Here is a 26,486-nt window from a genome sequence, read left to right on the forward strand (position 1 = left end):
AAAACTTGACATTGTTTCATGAAGCTTCATGAAACAGTGTCCTTGTTTTCGAAGACAATAGTTTTTCTTATCTCTGCTCTTTAATCTATTTCTTTAAACAACTATTCTATTGGCACCTCAAATTATTTTTAAAGGGAGGGCGCCACCTACTGAGCTCCAAAAAAATATGACACTTCATCAGCCCATCAATACTTTTCTGCAGAAACAAAAGTTTTAGTATGTAGAAGAAATCTAGAACCTGAGAGACTTCAATAGATTGTTGAGTGCATACACATGATAAATAAATACAAAAATAATGATCCTACAACAAACTGATACATCTTGATTAAAGCTACAGTATTAATTTACTAAACCTATATTTGTTTCTCCAGTTTGGGAAACTATGTTTGATATTCAGCTCTGTCTGCTGGCAACCGTACGACTTCTGAAAAACAAAACTATAAACATGTTTGACTTTGATGCATTTATCCACACTGGACAGGTTTCAGAATTGACAGGGGGTTTATTAAAGTGGATGGATTTGCAAACATGTAAACATATTTGACTTAAAAGTGTGAAAAATTGGCTTAATAACAGGGGGAATGTGGATGTGAGTGTAAAACCTTGATCTTGATTTTTATCTTTTCCTTCAGCTGTGTTGTGATAAGATAATTATAATTAATGAAAATCACCACAGATACTGTACCATATTAAAATATAAAAGCTGTTCAAAGCAATGCATTATAGAGCATCAGGAAAATCCGGATAATTCTTCTTTAAGCTACATATAGGTGGGGTAGACATTCTTCAAAACATTGTGAGCAAACTTAATTTAGAATTGAAAACGCCGTATGTGATATGAGATTCCAAATGTTCACAAACAGAGAGAAGAGTGGGAAAAATGGAATGACTTTGATTAACAAACATAATCCAATCGTTAAGTGCTACTTAAAATGTTGACTTAAGTGACTCAAAAGTATTCCAGGTAAAAAATCCCTACTATAACGTCAAGAGAAATCACAGGATAATTTCACGGAATAACATGTTATAAGCATCACAATATAATAGCAGAAGAACAACAACAGAACATGATAAATACCTGAAAAAATAGTAATAGGTATCACAAACGGTATCAAGAACTAACTTGATTATATCACAATTTATTTTGGTAAGTATCACAAAGTAAAGTCTTGAGTATCAAGAAAAATGGTGATTTTTTTGAAAATAATCCGATAAGTATCTCAAAGTAACATGATAGGTATCACAAGTTTAAGGTATTAAGAAATTGCTCACAACAATATAATATTTATATAATATTTATATAATATAACAACGATATAATAATATCCTAAAATAACATGATAAGTATCACAAGCACAGTAATGTGAAAATTGTCGATTAGTATTACCGAAATACTGGATAATATGATGAAATAATGTGAAGTATTACAAGTAATATAGCTATCATAGTATAGCAAAATAATGTAATAATAAAAAAAAAAGAAAATTAAGACATTTGTTATAATATAAAAATATTGCAACGTGAGGTAAAAAGTTTCAAATATAACGTAATAATAAAAAATTACTTGATTAATACTAAAAAATAACATGTCAAGTAAGAAAACGTGAGGTTAAAAGTATAAATAATAACATAATTATAAAAAACAACGTGATAAGTACTAAACCATAACATAATTATCGCAAGGTGAGGTGAACAGTATCACAAATAACCTAAATATAAAAAAATAATAACAAGCACCAAAAAAATTACTTAATTAATCTCACAAAATAACATAATAATGGAAAAGAAATGCCAGAAATACCAATTAATAACATTATAAGTATTGCAAATTGAGGTAATAAGTATCCCAAAATAATGTAATAATTTAAAAAAAATCACAAGTACCATAAGAACTTCAAGGTGATGTGATAATTATCACAAATAATACAATAAAATAAAACGTCAACTGTACCAAAAAAAAAACATGATAGTTACCACATAATAATGTAATAATAAACAACCTGACATAAGGAGCCTGGTGACTATAATCAAACCCAAAGTACCGCATGATTCTCTCCATCAGCTTCTCTGCATGACTCGTGGTGAATGTAAGGATTATTTAGAAGTAAAAAAATCCTTTGAAACCAGGAACTAATAAATACCATTCACAACACATCATGAAAGCACTTAAGAGAATGGACGAGTGCTCGCTGGTCAATAGTGAAGAGCTTTAATTTACTAATGGTTTCGTTCATGCTGGTCCAGAGCAGCGAAGAGTCGTGCTGGTCACGCGTGTTAATTTCATTTTCACATGTGCTTAAGCATCAAGTCTTGCCCTTAATTAGATAATATTGGACATTTACTTACAGGTCAGTGCTTCACCATAAATACATGAAGTCATCTCGATTATTATAATTCATAAATAAACAGTTTTTGACTTTTTCTTGTTAGTCTTGTTTTTTTTAAGTATTTCAATACCTTAATTAATACAAGCAATACAGTACAGTACAATATAGGAAATATATGTGTAAAGAAATCATACATTTTGAAGTATTGTATTTTTTCAATAGTACAACAAAATAAATACATCCATTTATTCATTAATGATTTTTTCTTCTTTTAAATTAAATGTTTAGAATATAATACAAGAATACAGAGTACAAAGTACAGTGTAGATAATATTTGTGTAAAAATAAACGTTTTGAATTATTCTATATTTTTAATTCAATTAAATTAAATTTAAAAAAAAATACTTTACAAGTAAAGTAAATAAAATACATGTCTAAATTATTTTTGATTAATTCTACTTCTTTATATGTTATATTGTTTGCGTTTTTTTGTAAAATAGAAAACCATAGTCATCAATTTCCGCATCAAAAAACTATAGATACTCTATTATCCAACTCTACGACTCTTTTGTCAGAGACTTATGACGAGCCTTTCTTTCCTCATTCATCTCACTGCCAGTACTTTCATAAAAAAAAAAAGAAAAAAAAAAAACACCTATTCAGATAACACTTCCACAAACAGCTTGACCTATGTTAGGCAAGAATAAAAAAAAAGCCTCAACTTAAGGGAATTCAGTGTTCATGCTGTGACACACTAATAGCCTTCAAGGGGAGGAATATTACAGGAATGGTGTTTACCTCGGCTTTTCTTTTGGCAGCTCAACCACTTGTAATCCCAGCGGGAGACGGGCCAAAGTACTTGGCAGTAAAGTTAGTGCTTTTGCAGATGATGTAGTGCTTTAGCTGTGTTTGTCCGTGACCTTCAGCCGGATCGCTTGACGCGTTTGCGTGAAATATCGGGAGCGAGATCAAGTGTGAGGCGATGATCTTTAAAGTAAACGATAGAAAAAAAGTACAATAATATGATGAAAAAGTAGAAAAGAACAATGAGTGCAGAGCTCCCCCAAGCAGCTCAACTCTATTGGGATTTCCTCCAAATGTCAGTCCTATGTTTATTTTATTTACACAATGTTTAAGGTTATAACTTAGAGGCAATTATAGGACATTTATCCGTCATTATTTTTGATTACTGCCTTTTCGGTGTCGAGGGGGAATGGAGACTATCCCAGTTTCCTCGGGTAAGAGGCACAAGGCACAAAAAGACAAACAGCCATTCACAAACTCAAACCTAAGGACAATTTCACCAAATTCCAAATCAACCTCTGGAGTAAACCCACGCCACAGACAAACAACTTTGAATTTGTTTCATTTAATTGTTTGTCATTTTCTAATGTCTGTATTTCTGTATTACTGTAGTATTTGATTGAATGTAAAAATGTCGGTTTAATAATACTACTATTAAAAAAACTGAAAAGTACAGAGCATTCAAGTGTATTTTAAAAGCAAATACAAATAAATATTTGAACTAAGAACATGTATGTGTTAATTATTGGAAATGGAATATCAATATATATATATATATATGTAAATAAATGGTGATGTTTTTAAATAATCAATTTTTTAATCAATTATGAAACAAATAAAACGTTTTAATATATAAGTACAGTATAGAAAATATGTATAAAAAAATGTATATATTTTGAATAATTCTATTTTTGAAATTCATTTTTTTTAAATAGAATACGTTTAATATATAAGTGCAATATACAAAAAAAAACATACATTTTGTATTTATCTACGTTTAGAAATAGCCAAACAAAAGAAATATATCCATTTATTTATTGATTTTTTTTCTTCTTTTAAATTACATTTTTAAAATAGAATACAAGAATACAAAGTACAAAGTACAGTGTAGATAATATTTGTGTAATTAAATAAAATAAAATGAAAAGTAAAGTGTACAATTCTTTGGAATGATTCTAATTTTAAATTCAACTTTTTAAATAGAATACAACGTTTGATATACAAGTACAGTATATAAAATATATGTGTAAAATAATTCATACATTTTAAATTTTTCTATTTTGTATTCTTTTTTTTTTTTAAATACAACACTTTAATATAAAATTACAATATATGTATAATATTTGTGTAAAAAATATACCATTTGAATTATTCTATTTTTTTTAAATAAAATAAATTAAATACAACCTTTTAATCCACAAGTACAGTAAAGAAACTATATGTATTTGAATGGAGAAACCTCGGAGTTCATGTATACGTCACTTCTATCCACTCACACATGTCGAGTTGTGTCTCACACTCGCTGTGGACACACAGCCTGCGACGTGAAGCACCGAACATTGTCGGGTGATTGCGTCGCAGTAATTGTTGGCACATTAACGGATGTGCTATAAGTTCAGTGTCGCCGTCGGCGGATGTGACAACAGTCGGGATGAAACACATACGTGCTAAACATTACATTAGCATGTATACGAGCGCAGTATAGCATGTGGGAAACGACTCTCGAGTCGATGACTGTGATTGGATTACGACGGTCGCTATGACAACAACACCAACAAGGGATATATATATATGAATAAATATATATATATTTGTATCCTTCTTTAATTAATGGTAAATATGTGTTCACTGCATCCATCAAAACTGTGATTAATTGAATATTTTTGTTTTATTGATGCATCATTTTTTCCGTAGACATTAGCTCTTTGATTGTTTATGTTTTCCCAGCAGACACACAAAAAAAAACCCTCAAGGACTCGATGTAACGAAAACAGGGTTCATTCATTTGTGTGTCTCAGATGTATTCAGATGAAATGCACTCTTTTATTTTTTTGTTGTGTTGTTTTTAATAAAAAGCACGTTTTCACCGCCAGCTTCATCCACACGTCGGCCTCGGCAACCGATGAACGAGTGATGGAGAGAAAGAGTGATGAAGCTTACTTAAGAACACATGAATGTCAAAGCCATTATTCCCTCTTTTATCATCATTTATTTCTTTACTTTGTCCCTCGCTTCACCGAACACCATTATATGCTGACACCCCTTTTTTAAAAATTTCACTCCTTTTTTCACTCGCTGTACTCTTCCCTCTCTGTCCGAGCCGCGAGAGAGGAGAATACTACACTTCCATTTGTTTTATCACCCTTTCTTTTTTTTTTGCCTCTCTTTATCCGATCTGTTCTCATTTTTCTTCTCTTTTTCTGTATTCTGTTTTCCTCCGCAGTGAAGCGATCAGTAGATTTTAAATCACGGGGTGTTAAGTTATTCCCGGGCAAAGACTCCAGCAACAAGTTTTCCTGTGAGTTCACATCTTAATGTCACACCGGCTTATGAGTGAATGTATTGATTCTTTTTTTAATTTGCTTTGTTTAAAGATGCTCTTAAGAGGCTGTCGTCGCTAAGCACACATGCATGACTTGAATCACGTTAGCAACAACCGGGGCTGCAGGAATAAAACCCTTTTTTTTTTAGATATTGTGTGTAGAAGTCAGAGGCTTATAATGTACTTTTAAATACTTTCAAACGTATCTTTAGAGACATAAATGATATTATTACTCACATACATTCCGCGTTTCAACCACCGTCAAATCATTAAGTGATACCGACTAGAGCGATGAAATAATCCGTCAGCTTTAAATAACCAATTTAATACGTGATGAATAGGTTTTTTTCCCCGAGTAATATTCACATCAGGATTGATTTTCTTAATGAAAGGAAAAATGTATGATTGAAAGTCATCATTGTATGGAAGTATATCAGTGCCATCAGAATATTTGATGGCTGGATTTAACTTTTAAACCGCTTTGAACGACATTTTATAGGCTTTTTAAGAATTCAATTGTACATATATATATTTAAAATATAAGTTTATATTATTTCTATATTTAAAGGTTGAATTCGTTTTTATTGAATTACATTCAATAATTCCATATTTGAAAAGTATATTCATTATTTTAATAAACGCATAATTGAAGACAAAAATATATAAATAATTTAAAATTGAGTATATGTATATATTTGTCAATCATGCGATGAATAGGCGGTCATGTGACTGATCAATCAAGCAGCTCAGTATTCATTTGTTGCCTTTATGTTACCAACATTTTTTAATTGAATTAAAAAAGCTACAAATTACAAAAAAAAGCTACAACTATTGTATTATTGGAATTACAATATCAAAGCCTATGTGTAAAAAACAACAACAATGAATACAGAAAAAAGCCAAATATTTTAAATAAATTATTTTTAGAAATACCTATTCAAACTTCTTTTAATGTACAAATTATATAATTATGCTACTCAATGGAAACAAATGTAACCTTTCAATATATAAATAGTTCAATTTAAAAACAAATAAAAAATGATAACGTAAAATTTGAATAAAAACACATTTATTCAAGAATTTTCTATTAAAAGTCTGATATACTTCCATATCATTTAATAGACTATAAAATAAGGCAAAAGAGGCTTCGGGAGCTTTAATAACCATTTATCATCGATGTTTTTATCTGAAAATCCATAAAAGTTTATCTCGCAAAGTACTTCTTTGTAAAGTGCATCCATTGACGTTTAGAAAACAACGTCACGTTCACAGCCCCGTATAACCTGATCCACAGTGAGGCACATCTGCTAAAGTAGTCACAGCCTTTTAAAGAGCATTATGTTCGTGTCTGTTCTGCTGTTTATGCTTCATGCAGGTAAACTCCATCGCTTGCTCTGATGGAGGGTTTTTATTTATTTATTTTTTGCTGCTTGATTTCTTGATCACATTTTATGGACTGCTGCAGGCAATGGAAATCAAATTTTGTTTTCCATCCCACACTTTTATCTCTTCTCAGGCATTTTCTCGATGCTAATATCATTTTGAAAAGGCATCTCATAAACCCGCACGGCTGGATTTGAGAGCAGTCTGTGTGCGGAAAAACATTACAAAAAAGAAGCATAAATAGATGTTCAGATCATTACTGATTTAATTATCAAACATAAACTATACAATTGTATTATAGGTGTTTTATTACCCATTTAGTAAACAGTCTTTTAAAGCAGCAATATGTAACATTCAGGCTTTTCTTTTATTCATCATTATTGTAATGATTGATTTAATTTGAAAAGTCTTTCTCAGTTTTTTACTTAATATAAATTACAGCAACGTGTCGTTGACAGTATGTTCATAATAGTACTTAAAAAGTTCTAGATAGATAGATGGAAAGATAGACTTTAGTAATCCTTCTCGAGAACTCCTTCGAGAAATTAGGTTTCCATTTCATAGCAGACGAAGAAAAAATTACAGCAAGTTTCTTAAGAACAAGAAAAGTACAGACAATAGGATAAAAGTACAAGGGATGACAAAGTGCAAATATTAATAGCATAGATCGGAAACGGAAATAACGGATACAAAGAAAGGGGAGTTGGAAAAATGGGAAAACCGACCCATAAAGAACCCTAATCTAGTTTTAAATACATTCACTTGCTTGAATCTTGAATCTAAAGCATTTGGCAATTGACATTCCACAACATTGCAGTAACACCATTCTACCAGCGGGGGAGCCAGATTTCGTACATATTGCGACTTTAATTCATTTACTTTGTTAAAAAAAACCCTTTAAGACTTAAAATGTCGAATAAAAAGCAAAGGAAAATCCACCAGTAACACTTACATTAATTCAGTTTTTCAATAAATCACCTCCTAAATAAGAAACTTCAATAGTTTTCCTGAATAAAAGAACAGCATCTACAGTCAGATACCAAAAGAAAACAACAAGTCTATAAGCAATTGTGTGACTTTCCTGCATGCTGTGGTTTATTGGTCTGCATGTGGTAAACCTAACATATGTGTTGTTTGCATGATCAACAAGGTAAGAACACGGTGGTGGTGAACATGTTCTTCTTCAGGTGTCACGGTCAAATGACGGGTTTCGATTAAAATTGCTTGGCCTTGGTGTCAAGATGTTCCAGACATCGTGGATCTGTATGAGGAAGAGCGTGACATCAGTCAGGTGTTTTGAAGGATGGATTCGTCCACAAGGTTTCCACTTAAAGTGTCTTATTAGGCAGCTTTGATGGACAGGTCAGCTTTAAGAAACAGTGTTCTTGACCCTCTGATGCTTCCATAGATCATTGCCCGGTTTGTGAAGAATAGGTTGAAACACGAGCGGGAAGTGGGAGGGGAACCTATAGGGGATACAAATGGGTGAAAGTGAGGATAAAGAGTGCATGTTAAATTAGAGGGGAGGGCAGAGAGTGATGGCAGAGGTTGGCGGTTGATGGAAAGGTTCATAAGTGATTTAGCGGTGACGAGAATCAGCGATAAAGGAGGACGGTAGAGACACAGTTTAGACTGAGGGTCTGATATACAGATGGACTCGCTCAGTGGGGATAATGGAGAGTAGAGCGAAGCCAACGACTGACTCCATGATTCACTGATTCCCATAAGAAGAAGCCAAACTGTGCAAACAACTGTCAAAGTGGGCTAACACATGAAAAAAACAAGAGAAAAGAAGAATTCTCATTATTACACTGTGGGTGAAAATAGTGCCCCCCATCGCCTTTGATCTTTTTCCTAGTAAACATGAGAATGTAAGTAGGTAAGTAAATAATTTATATGTTTCGGACCAGGGTCACAAAGCGCTTGAACAATCAAAACAATACCCAATAAAATATATACTTAAATAGCAGTAGTGCTGGATGTCATCAGCAAAGATTTGGTAAGAAACATCAGGCAATCTCTGAATGATTATACCCAGGGGAATCAAGTATTACAAAAACAATAAAGGACCCAGAACAGAACCTTGAGGGACTCCGCACAACAGATCCGCCGATTCAGACTTCATTTGATTGGCACATACACTGAAACTACGCCCAGAACGGTATGACATTTTAGCAAATAGTTGAGTCTAAATGCTCCCCCAAGATGTCTTGTAGGCCAGAATGGATTATTAATCATTTAAAAATACTTTTAATGGGTGTGCAAGGCGGATCAGGATGGATCAGGTTTGGCTGCAACTAGATCATGCAACAAATTAAGATCCAGTGGTAACATTGTATAAAGTTAGTTTTGCTGATAATACACATTTGTTTTTATTCTTAATTGCCTTCTCTTGTCAACGTTGAACAGGGTTATTTTTTTTTAATCTACATCGTCAAGTGTTGGTCTACAACTCTGCCAATTTAACTATCTATCTAGAAATTGGGTTCCCAGTTCAGGTACAGCAAGTTAAAAAAACAAAAAAAACAAGAACAAGAACAAAGCACAAACGAAGAACAAAAAGCAGCCGTGAAAAAAAAAAAAAGAAAAGCCAATCTGCGACAGTCTTTTCGACAGGCTACACTTTATGAAAATACATAAAGTTCCAGTTAAGATGATGGTACATACCATTTTAAAAGTGACTTCGAGTTGACACGGAAACAGAAGATTTAACAACGAATGTGTGCTCGAACAAATATCAACACGAAACAAAAAACGAACATATTTCAACATGCTTTTTTTGTGTCACGACATCAACAAGTAAAGCGTAAAGAGACACTTGGTGTTGATGTTTCAATATATAAGTGCTAGGTGATGTATTCATTAGTAATAGTAGAGGGGTTGAACGTCCTTTCTAAAATTTGGCCCTTAGGAAATTTTGGTTAATTTGCCATGATGTTTTGTTTTTGGATTCTAATAATACATTTGATTTAAAGGCGTCGGTCCACAAAAGCCAAAGTGACCGCAAAACGTTTGCTAACTACTCCCTTATTATTAGTGGTACTATAAGTCCATTTCTTCTTCTCATTCCAAGGGAATTTTTGAACAAAATTAGATCTCTATGGCTCAAATATTAACGTTAAGCTTTTGGCATTGGTTAGCCTTAAAAAAAATTCAACGTAATTTTTCAGAATCTGAATCAGAACCGAAATATTCAAGCTTTGTTTAAAAAAAAGTGTCCTCTGGTTGACAAAAGGAAAGTTGATCAAAAGTACAATGGGTGTATAGATTATTGTGTGTTGTAACTTTTAAAAAAAGTAAATTAAACTTGGAGTGACTTAAAAAATACTTGACTCCAGATCGGTCAGGGATGCTAGCACTTCTTAATCTTATGGTTGATGTAAGGCCCCCATATGGAAATTGATATTGAAGTCAGCCATGCTTCGCATTAATCTGATTTTCACTCTTCTGAGTGGTTTTAATTTCCAGAAAAGCACAATTTCTGCATGCTGGTCCACATATGTGGAAATCAATCTTCCCATTTATGTCTGTACTAATTGCTATATGCTAAACTATTGCATTTGTTCAGCATTTACACACTGTACTGCTACTGTAACCGGTCCCTCTGGTGGGGTGTTAATAGTCCAGATGGTCGAATTAGCCGCTCCAGCAAAGCAACAAACTATCTTCTGTAACAAACATGCACGAAAAAAGAGACACTCTTTCCAACCACCTGCTGGGTTTAGTGCTTCAGGCCAGAAATGTGTGGATGCATTGTTGGATCGTCCAGACAGCTTGGAGGGGAAGATGGGTTTGTGCAAGAATAAACACAAACAGTCGCACTACGCCGCCTTCATGTGTTACAGTTTGCAGATTATAGTTTAATCAATTATCATAGAGGAGGGCAGAACGCCTTTGCTAGCCATTCAAAACTTTTGAAATAATTCACTGAAGTTGGTTTGTGACAACCTTTATGTAGTGAATATATATATATATATATATATATATATATATATATATATATATTAGAAAATTATCTTAAGCCCCATCCACTGAAAACACTGATTTTCTGGAGATGAAATCTTGTTTACCATAGCCACACCCACTCTGCAGTGATTGGTCAAATGTAGAGGTTCTGTCACCAAGTGTAAACAATCCCAGAAGTCTCTAGCAACTTGTTGTATAAACAAAGCTGGGCATGATTACAGCTGGCTGGAGGGGAAGTAAAGCCATTATTATGTCATAATGGAATCTGCTCTCATAACCTCTCGTTCACCCAGATTTCAGACCAATAATTATAGAGTAATAAGTTGAAACTTTAATATTTGAAACATTCTCATTTTTTGCCCTTTAACAGAAATTTGGTGTATGCGACAAAATAATGATCAATTAATAAAAAGACAGGTTTTATTGGAAATGTACGACCAACAATCTGCTTTATAATTTAATGAGCCTTTTTCTAAAGTCTGTGAACACAAAAAAAGGACCAAAAAACATTTTAAACATATGTTAAGGTGTGTTGTGTTTAATCAAAGCTTTGCATTGCATTGAGAGACCATTACATTTAAAAATGCTCTTTAATATTACTAGAATAATAACTTTTACCTTTCCCATGTTTTTTTTCCCTTGGAAATAGTTAAAGCTGCCAGTCAATATTGATTAGCAATCATCAACGATGATTCATTCTGACATTCTTTGTCTTCAGAAAGATCAGTTTGGACTCATCCACAATGGCCGCTTATTAAAAACAACATCCAATTTCAGAAACTTTGCTGATAAATTGTCTGATTTGTTTATTCAACTATTCAACCGTGCCAGTACAATAATCCTTGAAATCGTGGAAAGCATTTACGTGAAATTAGTTTTCCTGATCAGTGCAAAAAAGACCTTGATTGCTGGCAAAAAATCAGTGTGATAAAGTTTGCGAACACAACTTGGAAATAAAAAAAAGGCTTTGCAGAGTTTTCTTAATCAAATCGGGCTACTTCTGGATCGTGACAACACTTTAAGGAAGTTTTGTTGAACGGCAGAAAAAACTGTTTCATGAATTTAGTAATATATAGAGATTAAAAGATCAGTGTTCTGCATTAGTTTAAGAGATGGTAGCATGGCGTGAAAACGGATTGATTAATTAAACATCACATGATAAAGTAAACATGAAAACATGTTTTACATATTGAGGCTATAAACATGGATCCACTTAAAGGAGATCTATAAGCAACTACTTCAAAATAAAACTGAATCAGACTCTGAGATAAAGCCTCTTCAACCAGTGTTTGAATATGTTTACTTAAAAAAATATTGAATCTTTTTTATGTATTTATCCCTCGCCAAACATATTTATTTTATACAACAGTTTGGGAATTCAATCACAATCTATTTATAAATGCTCAGACAGAAAAGAAGACGTAGAAGTTAAGATTTTGTAATAATATACATTAGTTTTGTCCAAGACCACTTGATTTTGAACCATAAATGTTTGACGAAGTATTGGCCAAACAGACAAGGAGATCATGGAGTCAACGGGATGACTTGGCATCATCTGAACATCAGCCCAAGAACATCAGTACAAGCAGCATCATAGTTATACCGAAATCAGGTCACTCTATATGTACATTTACAGTGGGGCTGTCTCTAGACCGTGTTACTTGATATCCTTGAAATTAAGGACTATCTTTATTCACTACATTGAACCGGATGTCCGGGCCATTGGCGTACGAGACCACCGAAAAAAGGAAATGAGTTAAATAACTGTCTTTTTGGCAAAAAGATATTCCCCACATTCCTAGTAAACAGGTCAGAAACAAGTCTTCAGATATTTCTAGTTCAAGAGTTAGTGAGTCCTTAATGGAACTTTGGCCACAGGTATATACTATTTTTGGGGAAGGCACTCTCAATATGTCCTGACAAAAATAGAGAGCAACAGAAGGTATCTCAGGACCTGTCGCTATCATCCGAAAGCTAGTGGACCACCTGGTTGACCAAAAGAGAGAGAGTCCAGACCTGATCCGGTTGGGGAATTATCGAGGTTGCTATTTTCTTGAGACTGGTATGACGTGCCATAGTTGGACGCCGGTTTGTTTGTTAGCTTCATGACATGGGGACGTTCAAGTGGAGGGGGAAGAAAAAGCCATTAGAGAAGTGATGGATGAGGCCGATCAGGGCTGAGTAAGACCTTTGGTAAAAACAAGGGGCGGCAGGGAGAGTTCCATGGTATCAAGAGATGTACCTCGGAGGTGCCCATTCTGTTGGAGAAAGACATAAGGGAAGTGGGTCAGGTAGCAATGCTAGGTCTCATACATGTACCACAAAATGTGGGAAAGACCACAAAGTGGAAATACAGTTTCCTGACGATCTCACCGCAATGGTTGTTTTCCCGCTAACAATTCCCTAATGATTCTAAGCATGAATGACTTAAAAAAAGCAAAAAAAACTAAACTTTTTCCAGCCTAATTTCAATAACTAACAAGGTGCAATTTACAATTTTTTATTTTCCCAAACATGGTACATTAAAGGAGAAAATAAGAATACAGTCTGCTTATAAAATCCAGTAAATTCCGCTAGTATACTTCCAATTTGCCTATGTTCATCATCCAATTAGACAATCCCAGATAATCCTTAATGTTGTTGGACGCAGAATTAAAGTCCTTAACATATCAGGATTCTGGCAGCAGATAACTTTGCTGAGCATCCCTGTGGAGATACAGAGATGTGTTATGCATTTTCTCTCTTCAGCCACCCACTCCAACAAATAATAATAATACAAATACACACGAGCACACAATGTGTCCTGCAGCTCAAAGTGATTCTGGCGGCTCTCTCCTAAAAATGCTCTAAAGAAATAAGTAAGTCGTTGATATTTGCTGGTTTGCGAAGGTAAATCAAACAATAACTCGGGGAATAAAATAAAATCAAAATATAGTTTATTATTTTAATAAAGGTTATTCAAAGGGGAGGTTGTGGGAACTCGAAACAAGAAAGGGGACCCATGTGTAGAGGAAGGAACAGGCGAAAGAAAAGTGAGAAAAAACGGTTTAATAAGAATAATGGTTGAATGGAACGAAGCTAACAAAGAAAACGAGAACAAAAAAGTGACTCCAATGAAGTGAACACGGAATAAGAAATTTTATGTCTGAATACAAAACTAGAGAATACTCAAAGGCCCAGGAGAAAAGAAACGAACGAACCAAATATGAACGACTATGACGAGAAAACAGAATCAGGAAGACCATGGTAAACCAGTAACAAAAGGCCCTAGAGCATAACAAATAATAATAATAATTGTATATGAAAAATGGAATGGAAAAATACTACAATGAAAGAGAATATCGGTGGCTTTGGAACATTGGTACTTCTTGGTTGGATCTCCTTGACATTGCATTTGAGTGTTATATGTGTGGAAAACAAGTGTCAAAATCCAAATTTGGTCGCCAAGAAAACTTAATTAAATACTGTATGTCAACTTTTAGAAGGACACAAACAGTGAAACTAAGGTTGAAGGAAAGAAAATGGATGGGAATAGTATACTCCATTGGCGGCTTGTGAAAGAAATATTAGGTGGCGCTCTTTTCCAGTACAATTACCCGGCATATACCAGTGAAAAAATAATTTGAAAATAGTCTTAACTTAACTTAGACAATATTAATAACCTGTAGAAATCAACACTTTGCAATCTAATGATGAATAAAACATGTTTATCATGCGCCTTGTTTAGATAAAATGAAAACAAATTTTAATTATACTAAAACATACATCATACAGAATAAAGTAAATTATTTAAAAACTAATGGAATTCTATTAACAACCTGTCTTCTGCACCAGGAAATTTAGAGATATTTTCTACACAAACAGACAAAAAGACACTGAAAATAACAAGTCATATATTTTTTAGTAAAATCAAAATTTTGAGAGCGTGGCTTGAACCAGCAGAATCCTGCGTCCTTGAAGTTAAAAAAAAAAAAAAGGGCCTCTTTTCATGTGAGCTAACCGAGCTATTGATGAAGCATGAAAGTTTACCATTATGTATTTCAATTTACCAAGGTCGCTTTTTTCCAGCGCCCAGAAATCATTTTCAGAGATGACGCTTCTTTGTTACTTTTGCTGCGTGTATGAGCTACATGAACATAATATACATGCATACATACAAAATAATTAATATTGATGATTATTATTATTTTTTATCTAAAAAAGGATAAATTATAATAGTTTTTTTTTTATTAAATTAAATATAAAAAGGTGAAGAAATAAAATAAACAAAGCCAAATCGGTGGGAGGGCGGCGCCCAAGCGCCCCCTATAGGCCAGCCGCCATTGGTATACTGGTTGTTAAAGACGGTTTTGTAAATATGAAGTGTGCTACAAGATTGTGGCCCCTTGCCTGATGGAGTTTGACGCACCACTGTTGTGTAAAGCATGCTAATGATTGTGTAAATGATGCTTGTAAACAGTGACACAAACACGTGTTCAATTGTGCTTGTGACTTTGATGTTTTAAAAAAATATTGTTTATGCATGTCAGTGTGTCTTACTAACATGTATTTGTTGTTGCTGCTTGTTTAGTCTAAATGAGTCAAGATGAATATTTGAAATATCTCAGGGGGAGGGGGGGGGGTGGTTGGGATACATGGTAACAACTCAATAGCAAAAACGTCACGAAATCGTTGTCGGCGGAGATTAATTTGTATTCTCTTGCTATGACAGTTAAAAGTGTGACTCATTCCGTCTCATCTCCTCTCTTCTCGTCGGTGTCTCTTGAGTAGTAAACGAAGGAGGTGTGAGACAGGCGTCCAACTCCTGCCCGGATCCCGGCGAGCCGGAGAGCGGGAAGCGACACGGCGGCGACTTCAGGTGCAGCCAAAAATCCAAACGATAGATAGCGTCGCAAGTGTGTTGTTTTGAAATCCCTGACTGTTTTCATGTTTGTTTGGTTTTTTTTTTTGGTCTGAAGCATTGGCAGCGTCGTTCAGTTCACGTGTGGAGAAGATTTCGTTCTACAAGGAAGTAAAAGCATCAGCTGCCAGAGAGTCGCCGAAGTCTTCGCGGCGTGGAGCGACCACAGACCCGTGTGCAAAGGTAAGGGGTCGACTCGACGTGGACTCTTGAATTATTTTAAACTACTCGAGACGCAATGATTGCCACAAAACCTTCCTCATCTGATGGTTACACAACCTTCTGACGGACCGACAAAGTTCCTCTGGGGCCACATTTAATACACTGACTATGGTTAGGGTACATCCAGAAAAATGAAAGGAGCTAAAAACGTACAAACTATATTAATGAAATCAAGCTAATAGTCTCAAATTATTACTTTATTGTACTTTATATATCTGTTTTGTGTTATATATTGTATTTAAAATATGATATTTCTTATTTATATTTATTTTAATATTTTTGAGTAGTATTAGCAGCATGATCTTTGACCTCATGAGGGCCACGTGAAAACAGTGAAAGGGCCACAAGTGGCGCTTTGCCAAGGTATGGTCTATCTGTTATATAAAATAAAAATTAAATTAAAAAAATGCAGTTCATCGAGTGTCCACTTGAGGCTGGGTGCAGAAAAACAGGAAGTTACATACACACGACGAAAAAAAAAACATACATTTACGTGATAAAAAAAACCTATATCAGGTCTAAAATATGAAATCAGGGCCACTTTTTATTTATATTATTATCTTTTATCATGTTATGTATGGGGCTCTGTGTGATGGTGACTTCGTCTAACCATGTTTTCATGGTTCGTTTTTATTTTTATATTTTTTTATATGACAATTAATGTATTTACAAATATATACATTAATTTGTAGAGACCAAATTAAAGTAAGTAAAACATTTTACATTTAGATTTGTGCTTTTTTTTCCTTTGTTCTAATGAATCACATCATTTTTGAAATGATAGTGCCACCTACCGACCTCCAAAGAACATGACACTGTTTCATGAAGCTTCATCAGCCCATCAATACAAATCAGATCACCGATGGAAGGTCTGACCATGAATAGATCTGAAAGTAAGAACCAGAATTTTAAAGTTGATCCTGAAAGAAACTGGTAGGCAGAGAAGAATTTTAAGGATCAGGGAAATGTAAGTTCTCCTACTAGAAAAGATCGAAATTCTTGCGTTTTTGTATTAACTGCAGGCGAGACAGATCCTTATTGTAGACGCTAAAATAAACTGTTACAATAGTCTAAACAAGAAGACACAAACAAGCATGGTTCAGTAACTTGAGAAGTAACATATACTACGTCTGTTTCCTATATAGTCCATGGTTAGAACCAGTTTATAAGTTGACCTTCCAAAATTAATTAACAACATTATACCACCATATTCTTCCATCCTTATCTTTCATCCTGTCCTAATGTTGGAGCTTCCTCTTCAGGTCAAAAACTAGTGAAATATATTCCGTTCACAGGGGGGAATGAAACATGGATAAGGGGGTGATGAGAGGGGGGGAGGAAGTCTGTCGTGTTAAATGCCAAAGTCGTTTGTTATGTCTCCCTTCGCTACACTGCAGATCCCTGCTGCAGACGCCGGCTTAAACAAAACATCATGTGTGTCTGTGTGTGTGAAAACAATTTTAAAATGGTTAATAATAAGCACAACTTAATAATTCAGCAGTCAGAGTCAATCAGAGTCATCATGTTTTTTTTTTAATGAATTTATATTGGCTTTTCTTTATCAGATAACTGTATCAGCAATACATTTAAAATGATTGCTTCTCTTCAGGTCATCCTAGAATGGATTGGAATTGAAGTGACTCAAGCTTTGTTAGGACATGACAACAATATATAATATAATGTCGTACTTGCATAACATTTTTGTACTAAAAAATCCAATCTTTAATTTAAGTACGGAGACACGTTGTTGTGAAAGTTTAAACAACCCAGACCAAGAAGACGTTTACAAACCAAAACCTTATTTTGGCACAATTACAATTGGAAATTAACAATCCATAACAAAGTAAAACAAGTCATGAAGAAGGACGGAGGCCTAGGTAAACCAAAAATACGAAAAAAAAGAAGTCACCATTTGGTGTTGGATTGGAACCAAATTGATTTGGTGTCCTTTAAAAAAATGCGGCAACATATAGATGTAGTGATTGGTTGACAAAGCTACAGGAAGCTTTAGCCTTATTTTTGTGGGTCAATAGATGGCGCTCTCTATTAATCTCGGCAACTACTCTGTTGAAACCCTTTTTTTTGAGAACTGAGAACTTTCTGAGCTCCAAAAAAAAGCAAGCAATGCTTCACGAAGCTTCATCAGTCCATCGTTTTTGTTATAGTTACTTGAATATTTTTGGATAGCAATGAATACTCACAAAAATAGTCATATTTAGAGACTTGTAATGAATTATAGAAATACCAGGGCAAAGCTTCATGAAGCTTCATCAGTCCATCATTATTTTTATTTTTTTATATTACTTAAACATGTTTAAAAAATATATTTTTAAATAAAATGTGATCGCTGATCCACAAATGCCAATCTCATTTCACAAACCAAATTTTCCATTTTACAATTGTATTTTTGTTTTCAATATAAAAAGTATATATAAATAAAAGCTAATTTATTTGTTTAGACCAAAATACAAGAAACAAATATTAGATTTACAAACACATGTGCAAACCATTGACTATATCCGAATCACCCTCTGTGCATTAACAAATATTTTTGAGACGAGTACAATCCCATACACTAATACTAGTCTATTTGCGCCAACGATAAAAAAAACAAAACATTTTAGTATTTCAAACAAAAAAAAATAGTTTCCTGGTCTGGTCATTTATTAAGCTGTGTGTTCTCATAAGCTTCTCAATTATCTCATATTCTTAATCCTCTTCCCGATTTTCCGTTCTCCTTAAAAACCAGCAGCCATTCCATCCACTCATTAACGCCAAAACGTGACAAATCATTAATCCGTCCATACGATCGCAACAATCCGATGACTCGGTGGCCGATCGAGCACCAATACTCTATTACTCAGCCTAAGAGAGGTCCAAGGGCAAGGCCGACTAGAAAAGGAAATCCATCCCCGGAAGACCCCCGGGGACCCAGTCTCCTGCTCAAGGATACACGTGGAGGGTAAACGCTAGTCGGCAGCAGGTCTTGAACTTCTGCTCTCCGGTGAAAGGACACAGTTTAACGACTCGCCTTGGCCACTCCTTCGCGCTGGACACCAGGCGACTGACCTCCATCGCCGCAAATCTTCACCAGTGGAGACAAAAAAAACAAACATTAGGATGCGATGACAGCCGCTCTCGGTCTTTGGTTGAACTCCGGCAATCAACCTTATTATCCCAGATATTACACTTCATGATACCCTTTTGATTGACTCCTGAAGGTCGACCCGCTCCCGTTGGGGGGACGCGGCGTCCTTAAGTAGCATAATTAGCAATTAAACAGACGACAATAACATTAAGCCTGTTAAGTCTTTCAGTTACCTGCGAGCGATGATTGCTCAAGCGTTCCCGAAAGAAAGAGTGTGTGACACCAGCGTAGCGTCTCTGATGGTTTCATAACAAGGCCTGCACTTGGCAGACTTTAGCAGGAATCTGACACGAGATGTCTTCCATCATTACTGGAGACCACCTCCTCAATTGTGCTCATCACATTCAATTACGATGCATTCTAAGGTCTGTTTTCTCCATGTAGTTAAAAGTGTATTAGGTTATTTTCAAGTGTGAATCTAACCATATCTTTATGTCTTCTGTTGATATAGAAAGAAGCTCGTTTACGCATCAGATTTATGTATCGTTGGTGAGATTAGAAACAACTTTTCTTGGGTCACAGATTATAAAAGTCAAATTTGAAAGTGTTTGATTTCATTGGAAACAAAAATCAAAAATATGACCCTAAAACAAAATACTATATCTAAATCTCAATCTATATATCTATACTGTACTGTTTGTGACAGCTTCAAAAATAATATGATATTCAGATTTAACTTTAGATTTCAATATTTCGGATTCAACATTAAGATTTTTTTACAATTTTTATTTAGAAATGTATTTATTATATAGACATTTAGATTTAAAATACAGATTTTTTTTGTGTATACATTTATCTATATATATATATATATATATATATATATATGATTATAAGGTTTATATTGAGATATATTTTTAAATATTTTTAAATATATAAAGATTATTTTGATATTTGTTTAAAATTTAACATAATGTTGTGTATTTTATATAATTAATTTATCTAAAATATAGATGTATATGTATTTAATCTGTATATATTGATTTATTATTATTTAACATTTTAATTTAGATAAAGCTGTATTATGAGATATTTATTTAACATTTAGATATTGATTTAACATTTTATTATGGATTATTTATTATTCATTGATGAATTCAAAATGAAAATTTTAACATAAATAATTATGTTACAAATATATTCATGTAGACCTTTATTTTAATTTAAATACCTAATGTTTAGATGCAATAATATTTATATATTTTATATATGTATGTATAAAGCATCAATTTATAAAATGTAATTACTTCATATAATTTTTGTACTAAAAACTTCAACCTATCTATCAATTATAGAAACACAAATTATCATTATTTATTCAAATATATTTATTTAAAAGTACATTTAATATGTGGACATTGATTACACATTAATGTTTAGGTTTGTGGTTTAATTTTAATTGAACTGGGAGAAATATTTGCTTAACATTAACAATTCTGTAAAATCAGCAGGAAAAAAAACCTCCCAAAAATATGTTCCTTCGTTGTTAATGTTTGGCAGATTTACATTGTTATCACATAACGTTGCGTGAAATCAGGACTCCCTAACATTCCACTTTGTAGTGACTGAAATTATTTGTGAATTCTCAAGGTGAGATTGAAGTATTTACAGTAAATAAAAGACTTTGAGAGAAAACCACCTCAGTGTCCTGTCAGTGTGTACAGGCTTTAACTCGAGGGAAAATCCAATCCCACTGTTTAACCTTTAAACAAATAAATGTGTTTTTATCATGAAAACGATGCACAGCTTATGCTTCCTTCAAACTCCCCCCAGAGTTGCTTCATTTGACTCAAGGACTCTCTTACTCTGCTCTGAAAAGTATTCCAGGCAACAACTACCATATATTCTAAAGTGATATATGAAAACATTGTTCTGAATTGATCATATCATGTTTTTCTTGGAAAGTATCTTTGGTGAAATCGTGTGTATGCCTTCAAATGAAAAAAATATTTGTATTTATTTATTTATTTCTGACAAAGTAAAGATGCATTAACGGTTGCCAAGCAACTGGAGTAGAGCTTTGTTATTTCCAGCATCTTCCCACAAAGGCTAAAGTTAAGTCCCACCATCGCACACAGATGGATGCTGATTAAAATATGTTCGTTTCCGCTGCTAAGGTTTTATTTTGCCACAGAGGGAGAAGCGCCATGAATAAAACATCAACGTTGATAGTTCACAACACAACTTCTGATAAAGCAACCAATAACTTTTTTGAAAAAGCTGTTTAATGAGCCATCCCTTTTTTTTTTGGTTGATATATGTAGTGCTAGAATATCAGTCCTGATGGGATGAGGAAGAGTTCACCACCAACAACTTTTACAAAAAAAATCAGGTCTTCATGAAACCCATTAATCATCGATGATGCTTAGAAACATGAAATGTGAAAATATGAAATAAAGAAGAGTGTGTTCCGTTTGGAATTTGATACTGGGCCACACAGAAATATAATAATGATTCTCTCTGACTGTGTATCTTAAAAATAGATGCTTGCTTTGGTCAAAAATAAGCCTGAAAACTAGCAAAATGTAACCTATATTTGAATTTAGTGTTATACTAACATATATTGTTTAGGGATGCAACAGATTTTTCGCCACTGGAAATGGCCCAAAAGTGTATTTTCAGTTTCGGACAATATTTTATAATCACTGCGTCCCTTTGTTTTTGTTTTCTTTAACTTAAAACTAATTATTTTGCCCCTCAAGTTATGGTATTTTTGTTGTTTTTATAAGTGAATGTTGGGGACGCCTGGTCGGGGAGATTTACAAAAAAAAAAGGTGAAATGAGGACAAAAGATTTTGGGAAAAAAAGGGCCGACTTTGCACTGCACAGTGAAGGTAAATAATGTATTTCAAGTATAAAAGTTGGAACACGACAAGCTCATCACAAGGTAATGCCGAGTGGACTGTTTGTTCTTTATAATGAAGCGTAAATTATTAAATGAGTCAAAGATAAGGAAAAGAAAAAAATACATTGAACTATTTGTTTTTGGAATGTTTTCTGAATGACTGGTATGATTGATCTAATTATTTCCACCTTAAATACAGGTAAATAAATAACGTCTTTACAAATTTGAGAAGACATGCATATTAAAACAATTACATTTCCAATCGGTGCATGATTTGAACTGCATCTTTAAACTTTATATTTTGTGCACATTTCAGAAGACATGAGTCGTGAGTCATTGATGGGGGTTCAAAAGATGTTTCACAGCGTCGTAATAGGAGGTTTTCTTTTAACCATTTGATCATAGAAAATTCAGTTTCTTAAATAGAAAATCAAGGATAGCATTGATAGACAATCAAACCAGTACTGAAGTTAGGCTACTTTTTCAAAATTAAGATTTAACATTTCTTAAGGAGACTTTTTCTGACTTTTGAAAGAAAATTAAACATGAGAATACTTGGCTTTTTCGAATTTTTTAGCTCTCGAGAAATATATATATATAAATATAGCTTATTTACATCCCGTTCTATGATTTCTACACAATATCATTGTCCAATAATTATTGCTTTGTACGGAAATGCACCACGACTATTTTTTCAGTCTATCGTTTAATAACTGCAACACAACTACATTGACCATGACTTAATACTATATGCCTAAGCTATAAGCAAAGTATTAGTAGAAGTTAGCGCTGCACGATATAGTATATACTGAGCTGCGCGAAAATATACAAGACGCGTCGCCATAGCAACCGAGCCTGGCAACTGCACCGTACAGCTCACAGACAGACGGAGACCTTAAAGACAACGAGACATAGAAGTACAAATTGACATCTTTACAGAATGTGACAGTGATTGGTTGAAGTGCAAATTCAAGAAATGCTTGATTTATACAATATAAAAATGATAAATTATCGCACATGTTTTCGAACCTTTTGATGCATATCGCATGTGCCAATATCGCGATTTCGGTATCTTTGCGATATATCATGCAGCCCTATTAGAAGTTAAAGGAGGTCAAGACTTCCGTGATTAATGATGCGTGGTGACAAACCTTGATGCTTGACCAGTCAGCAGAGTGGGTGTGGTTATGATAAACAAGATTTAATCGCCAGAAAAACTGAGTGTTTTTCTCTAGGCGGGGTTTAAGCTTATTTTCTAATGTAAATAGCTTTGTCAAAATAGAGTTTTGTACAAACAGACACACACTGATGATACAATAGAGGTCCAAGATCAGTTTAAGAGACACTTAAATCAAGACAGCAATTGAACTTTAAATAAAATGTGGGGAAGTGGTAATATTTCAAGTTGAATAAAAGAGTAGAGAGGCACAGACTGACTGACGGTCCCCATTTGGCACCTTGATAAATGGGCAGATGGCGAACCCACTGAGCCAACTCTCTCGTTGTGTCAGTGTGTGTTTGTGGTTGTGTTATCTCCAGAGGAGCACGGTTCATGTGCCCGAATATACTCCGTCGACTCGGGGTTCTGCGTGTCATCCCAGTGCAAGTGAGCATATGTTGACTCCCAATTGTGTATAAAAAAAAACAAAACAAAAAAACAACCAGGAAGAAGAACTTCACGATGTCACATGTACGTTTTACGCTTCCGTCAGATGTCGGAAAACGGTGGCCCGCCCTAATGATGTCCTCCATCATTCCCATGATTCTTTGGTCCATCTATCTGCCCCTGCAGCAGTTGGTGGAAGTCCCAGTTTGGGATTTAAGTCACATGTTTATGGGTAATTTGTAAACTTAAATCATCTCACTGACAGTAAAGGTTACAAGTATAGGGATGAAATAACTCAGCTTGTGGCTGAGACTCCTGTGATTGCCTTGGTGTTGTCTTGACCTTTTAGAATATATTTTACGAAGAATTGTTTTGATTGTTAAAGCGCTTTGTGACCCTGGTCTGGAAAAGCGCTCTACAAATATCAATTACTTACTTACTTATTTAATTACATTTTTGTCACACTTAATGATAATATAAAAGGATTTAGGAAGTGAAGGTAGTAGGGCTGTGTATTGGCAAGAATCTGTGATTTGATACGTATCACGATACATGTGTGACGATATAATATATTGTGATATATTGCTATACTGCAAGAACAACGATATATTGTCTCTTTTAAAGAAGCCCCTTTTCTGGAATTTTCAAAAAAGAAACGAGCAAATACTTCAAATATGAAAGTACTTTTAGTAAGTGCTTTTCAAAATACGAACCAAAAATGTAAACATCAGATTTAAAAGCTGAGGTTAAATATATATTTAGCCTTTGAAATAACTTTGAAATAATTTAACTTTAATTCAAAGTTATGAATTATTTTTTTTAGTAATTAACACAAGTTAATACTAAGTTATTAAAGCTGAAACAATAAACTAGACTTTTTCAATGTATTTTTGTGTCATCATTGATCGTCCTGAAGTTTGTGAAAGTTAAAATTAATGGAGCGCTAATGTAGTTTTTTCTTTTTTAATTTCGATACAGTGCTATTAAATATCAATACACTTATCGTGAATAAAAAATATTGCAATAAATCAGTATATTGATGTTTTCTTGCACCCCTGGAAGGTAGAGTGAGTAGATTCCATGACATAAAAAAAAAGAAAAGCAACATCCAATCATGTGTTTGACATATCAGATCACATTTTACTTGTCTGACACAAACCTCGACCCAAAAGCCATTTTCTGGCCAAAGTTTGAAGGGACAGCATACATCGTCAATTCACTCATTTTTATCCATTTAGTTCAATTTTTTCATTATCGTAAATAGACAGATAGATACACTTTAGTGATCCCTCTGGAGGTCTCCTTCGGGAAATTGTTTTTCCAGCACACAGCAACACAGACGATAGACTCATAAAAAACAAGAACAAGAACAAAGTTCAATAAGAAGAACAAATGTAAGGGGTGAAAAAGTATAAAGAACATGGGTCAAAGAAAAAGATACAAAGATCAACATGGAATATCATCTTTTCACTCCACTTCTTCCTCCAAACTCAGAATTAAACAATCTAATAGCACGAGGAATGAATGAGTCCCTGAGTCTATTAGTGTTGCATCATGGGAGGAGCATTCGTGCTCCATCTGCTTCTCTGTTTACTGATGACAGTACAACAGAGGACAGTGTAATACAACCTTTTATTTGCACTACACAGTCCAGTAAAAAAATCGGAGTGATGGCCAAGTGGATTGGATCAGTTAGAAAATGTAATCGAATGGGCCGTCTGTCAATCAAAACAGAAGATTTGGTGCTGGTCCAAGATAGACGGATTAAACTAAAAAAATGTTGTGATTCATTAACTCAAATGAGTCAAATGAATCATAAGAGTAAAGTCAGGTCATGACAAAAATATTCATATTTATACTGTTTTTTATGGTTATGGAACCATAGGGTACTTAACCTATATTTAACTTTTGAAGAATTATCAATATATTTATAAGGTATATATAGTATATAGTATAGTAGGTAGTAGTAATGTTCTGATGAAGCTTCATAAAGCAGTGTCATTATTTTCAGAGTCCACTAGATGGCGCTCTCTGCACTATTTTCCTCTGTTTTGAACAACTGTTCTATTGAAACATCAAATCATTTTTAAACAGATTGCGCCACCTACTGACCTCAAAACAACATGGCAAATAACTTTGACTTGATCCTTTCTTAAGTAGCCGACATGATGAAAGAGTGACAGATCCCCTGATCTAAGGTCGTCGTTGTATCTCTTACTCGATCAGTGAATAAAGAAGCAGACTTCAAAGTTTGATTCGTCTTGATCTCGTGTCTTTTTTGGTGCTAAGAAGAAGGATCTGTAGTGAGTTCATGACAGTGTTGTCACCAAAAAGCAGAGACAAAAGTCTGTTTTCTCTCAGGACGTCATCGAGGGTTTGGAAAAAAAATAGTCGTTAATAAGTGACTTCTGTTGAAATTCTTTTCAAATCGTTTGATTGCTTTTTGATGATTTTCCATCCACGCGGCTTTTATTCGTGGAGATATATCGCCGCAGTGTTTCAGAAAAAAACTCTTTGTTCACTTCAGTGATCTGGAAGGATAATACTTGGCCGGTCCTGATCAAAGTTGGCGTAACACGAGTTTGTGAGAGTGTCACTTTCAAAAAGCCAAACATGAAGGAGGGTATGAATCCTAATTACTGCGGCTTATTTATAAAATCTCGGGAAAAACAACTCACAAACACCCTTCAGATAAAGGGTACATGTGATTAAAAAAACGCCAGCATGTCAAACTTTATTAAAA

General features: G+C 34.0%; 1 protein-coding gene across 2 annotated transcripts in view; it reads left to right on the top strand.

Moving 5' to 3' along the window:
- The window catches only part of csmd3b (CUB and Sushi multiple domains 3b), a 463,847-nt gene that overhangs the window by 271,745 nt on the left and 165,616 nt on the right, over positions 1–26,486 (top strand). For both annotated transcript variants that reach the window (XM_087786440.1, XM_087786441.1), the window contains exons 7-9: positions 5,575–5,649; positions 15,793–15,880; positions 15,981–16,105. In XM_087786440.1, the coding sequence (XP_087642566.1) occupies positions 5,575–5,649; positions 15,793–15,880; positions 15,981–16,105 (288 nt within the window). The remainder of the gene's footprint in view (positions 1–5,574; positions 5,650–15,792; positions 15,881–15,980; positions 16,106–26,486) is intronic.

The sequence above is a fragment of the Callionymus lyra genome, chromosome 3 (genome assembly GCF_982586985.1).
Source record: "Callionymus lyra chromosome 3, fCalLyr1.hap1.1, whole genome shotgun sequence".
Classification (NCBI taxonomy): domain Eukaryota; kingdom Metazoa; phylum Chordata; class Actinopteri; order Syngnathiformes; family Callionymidae; genus Callionymus; species Callionymus lyra.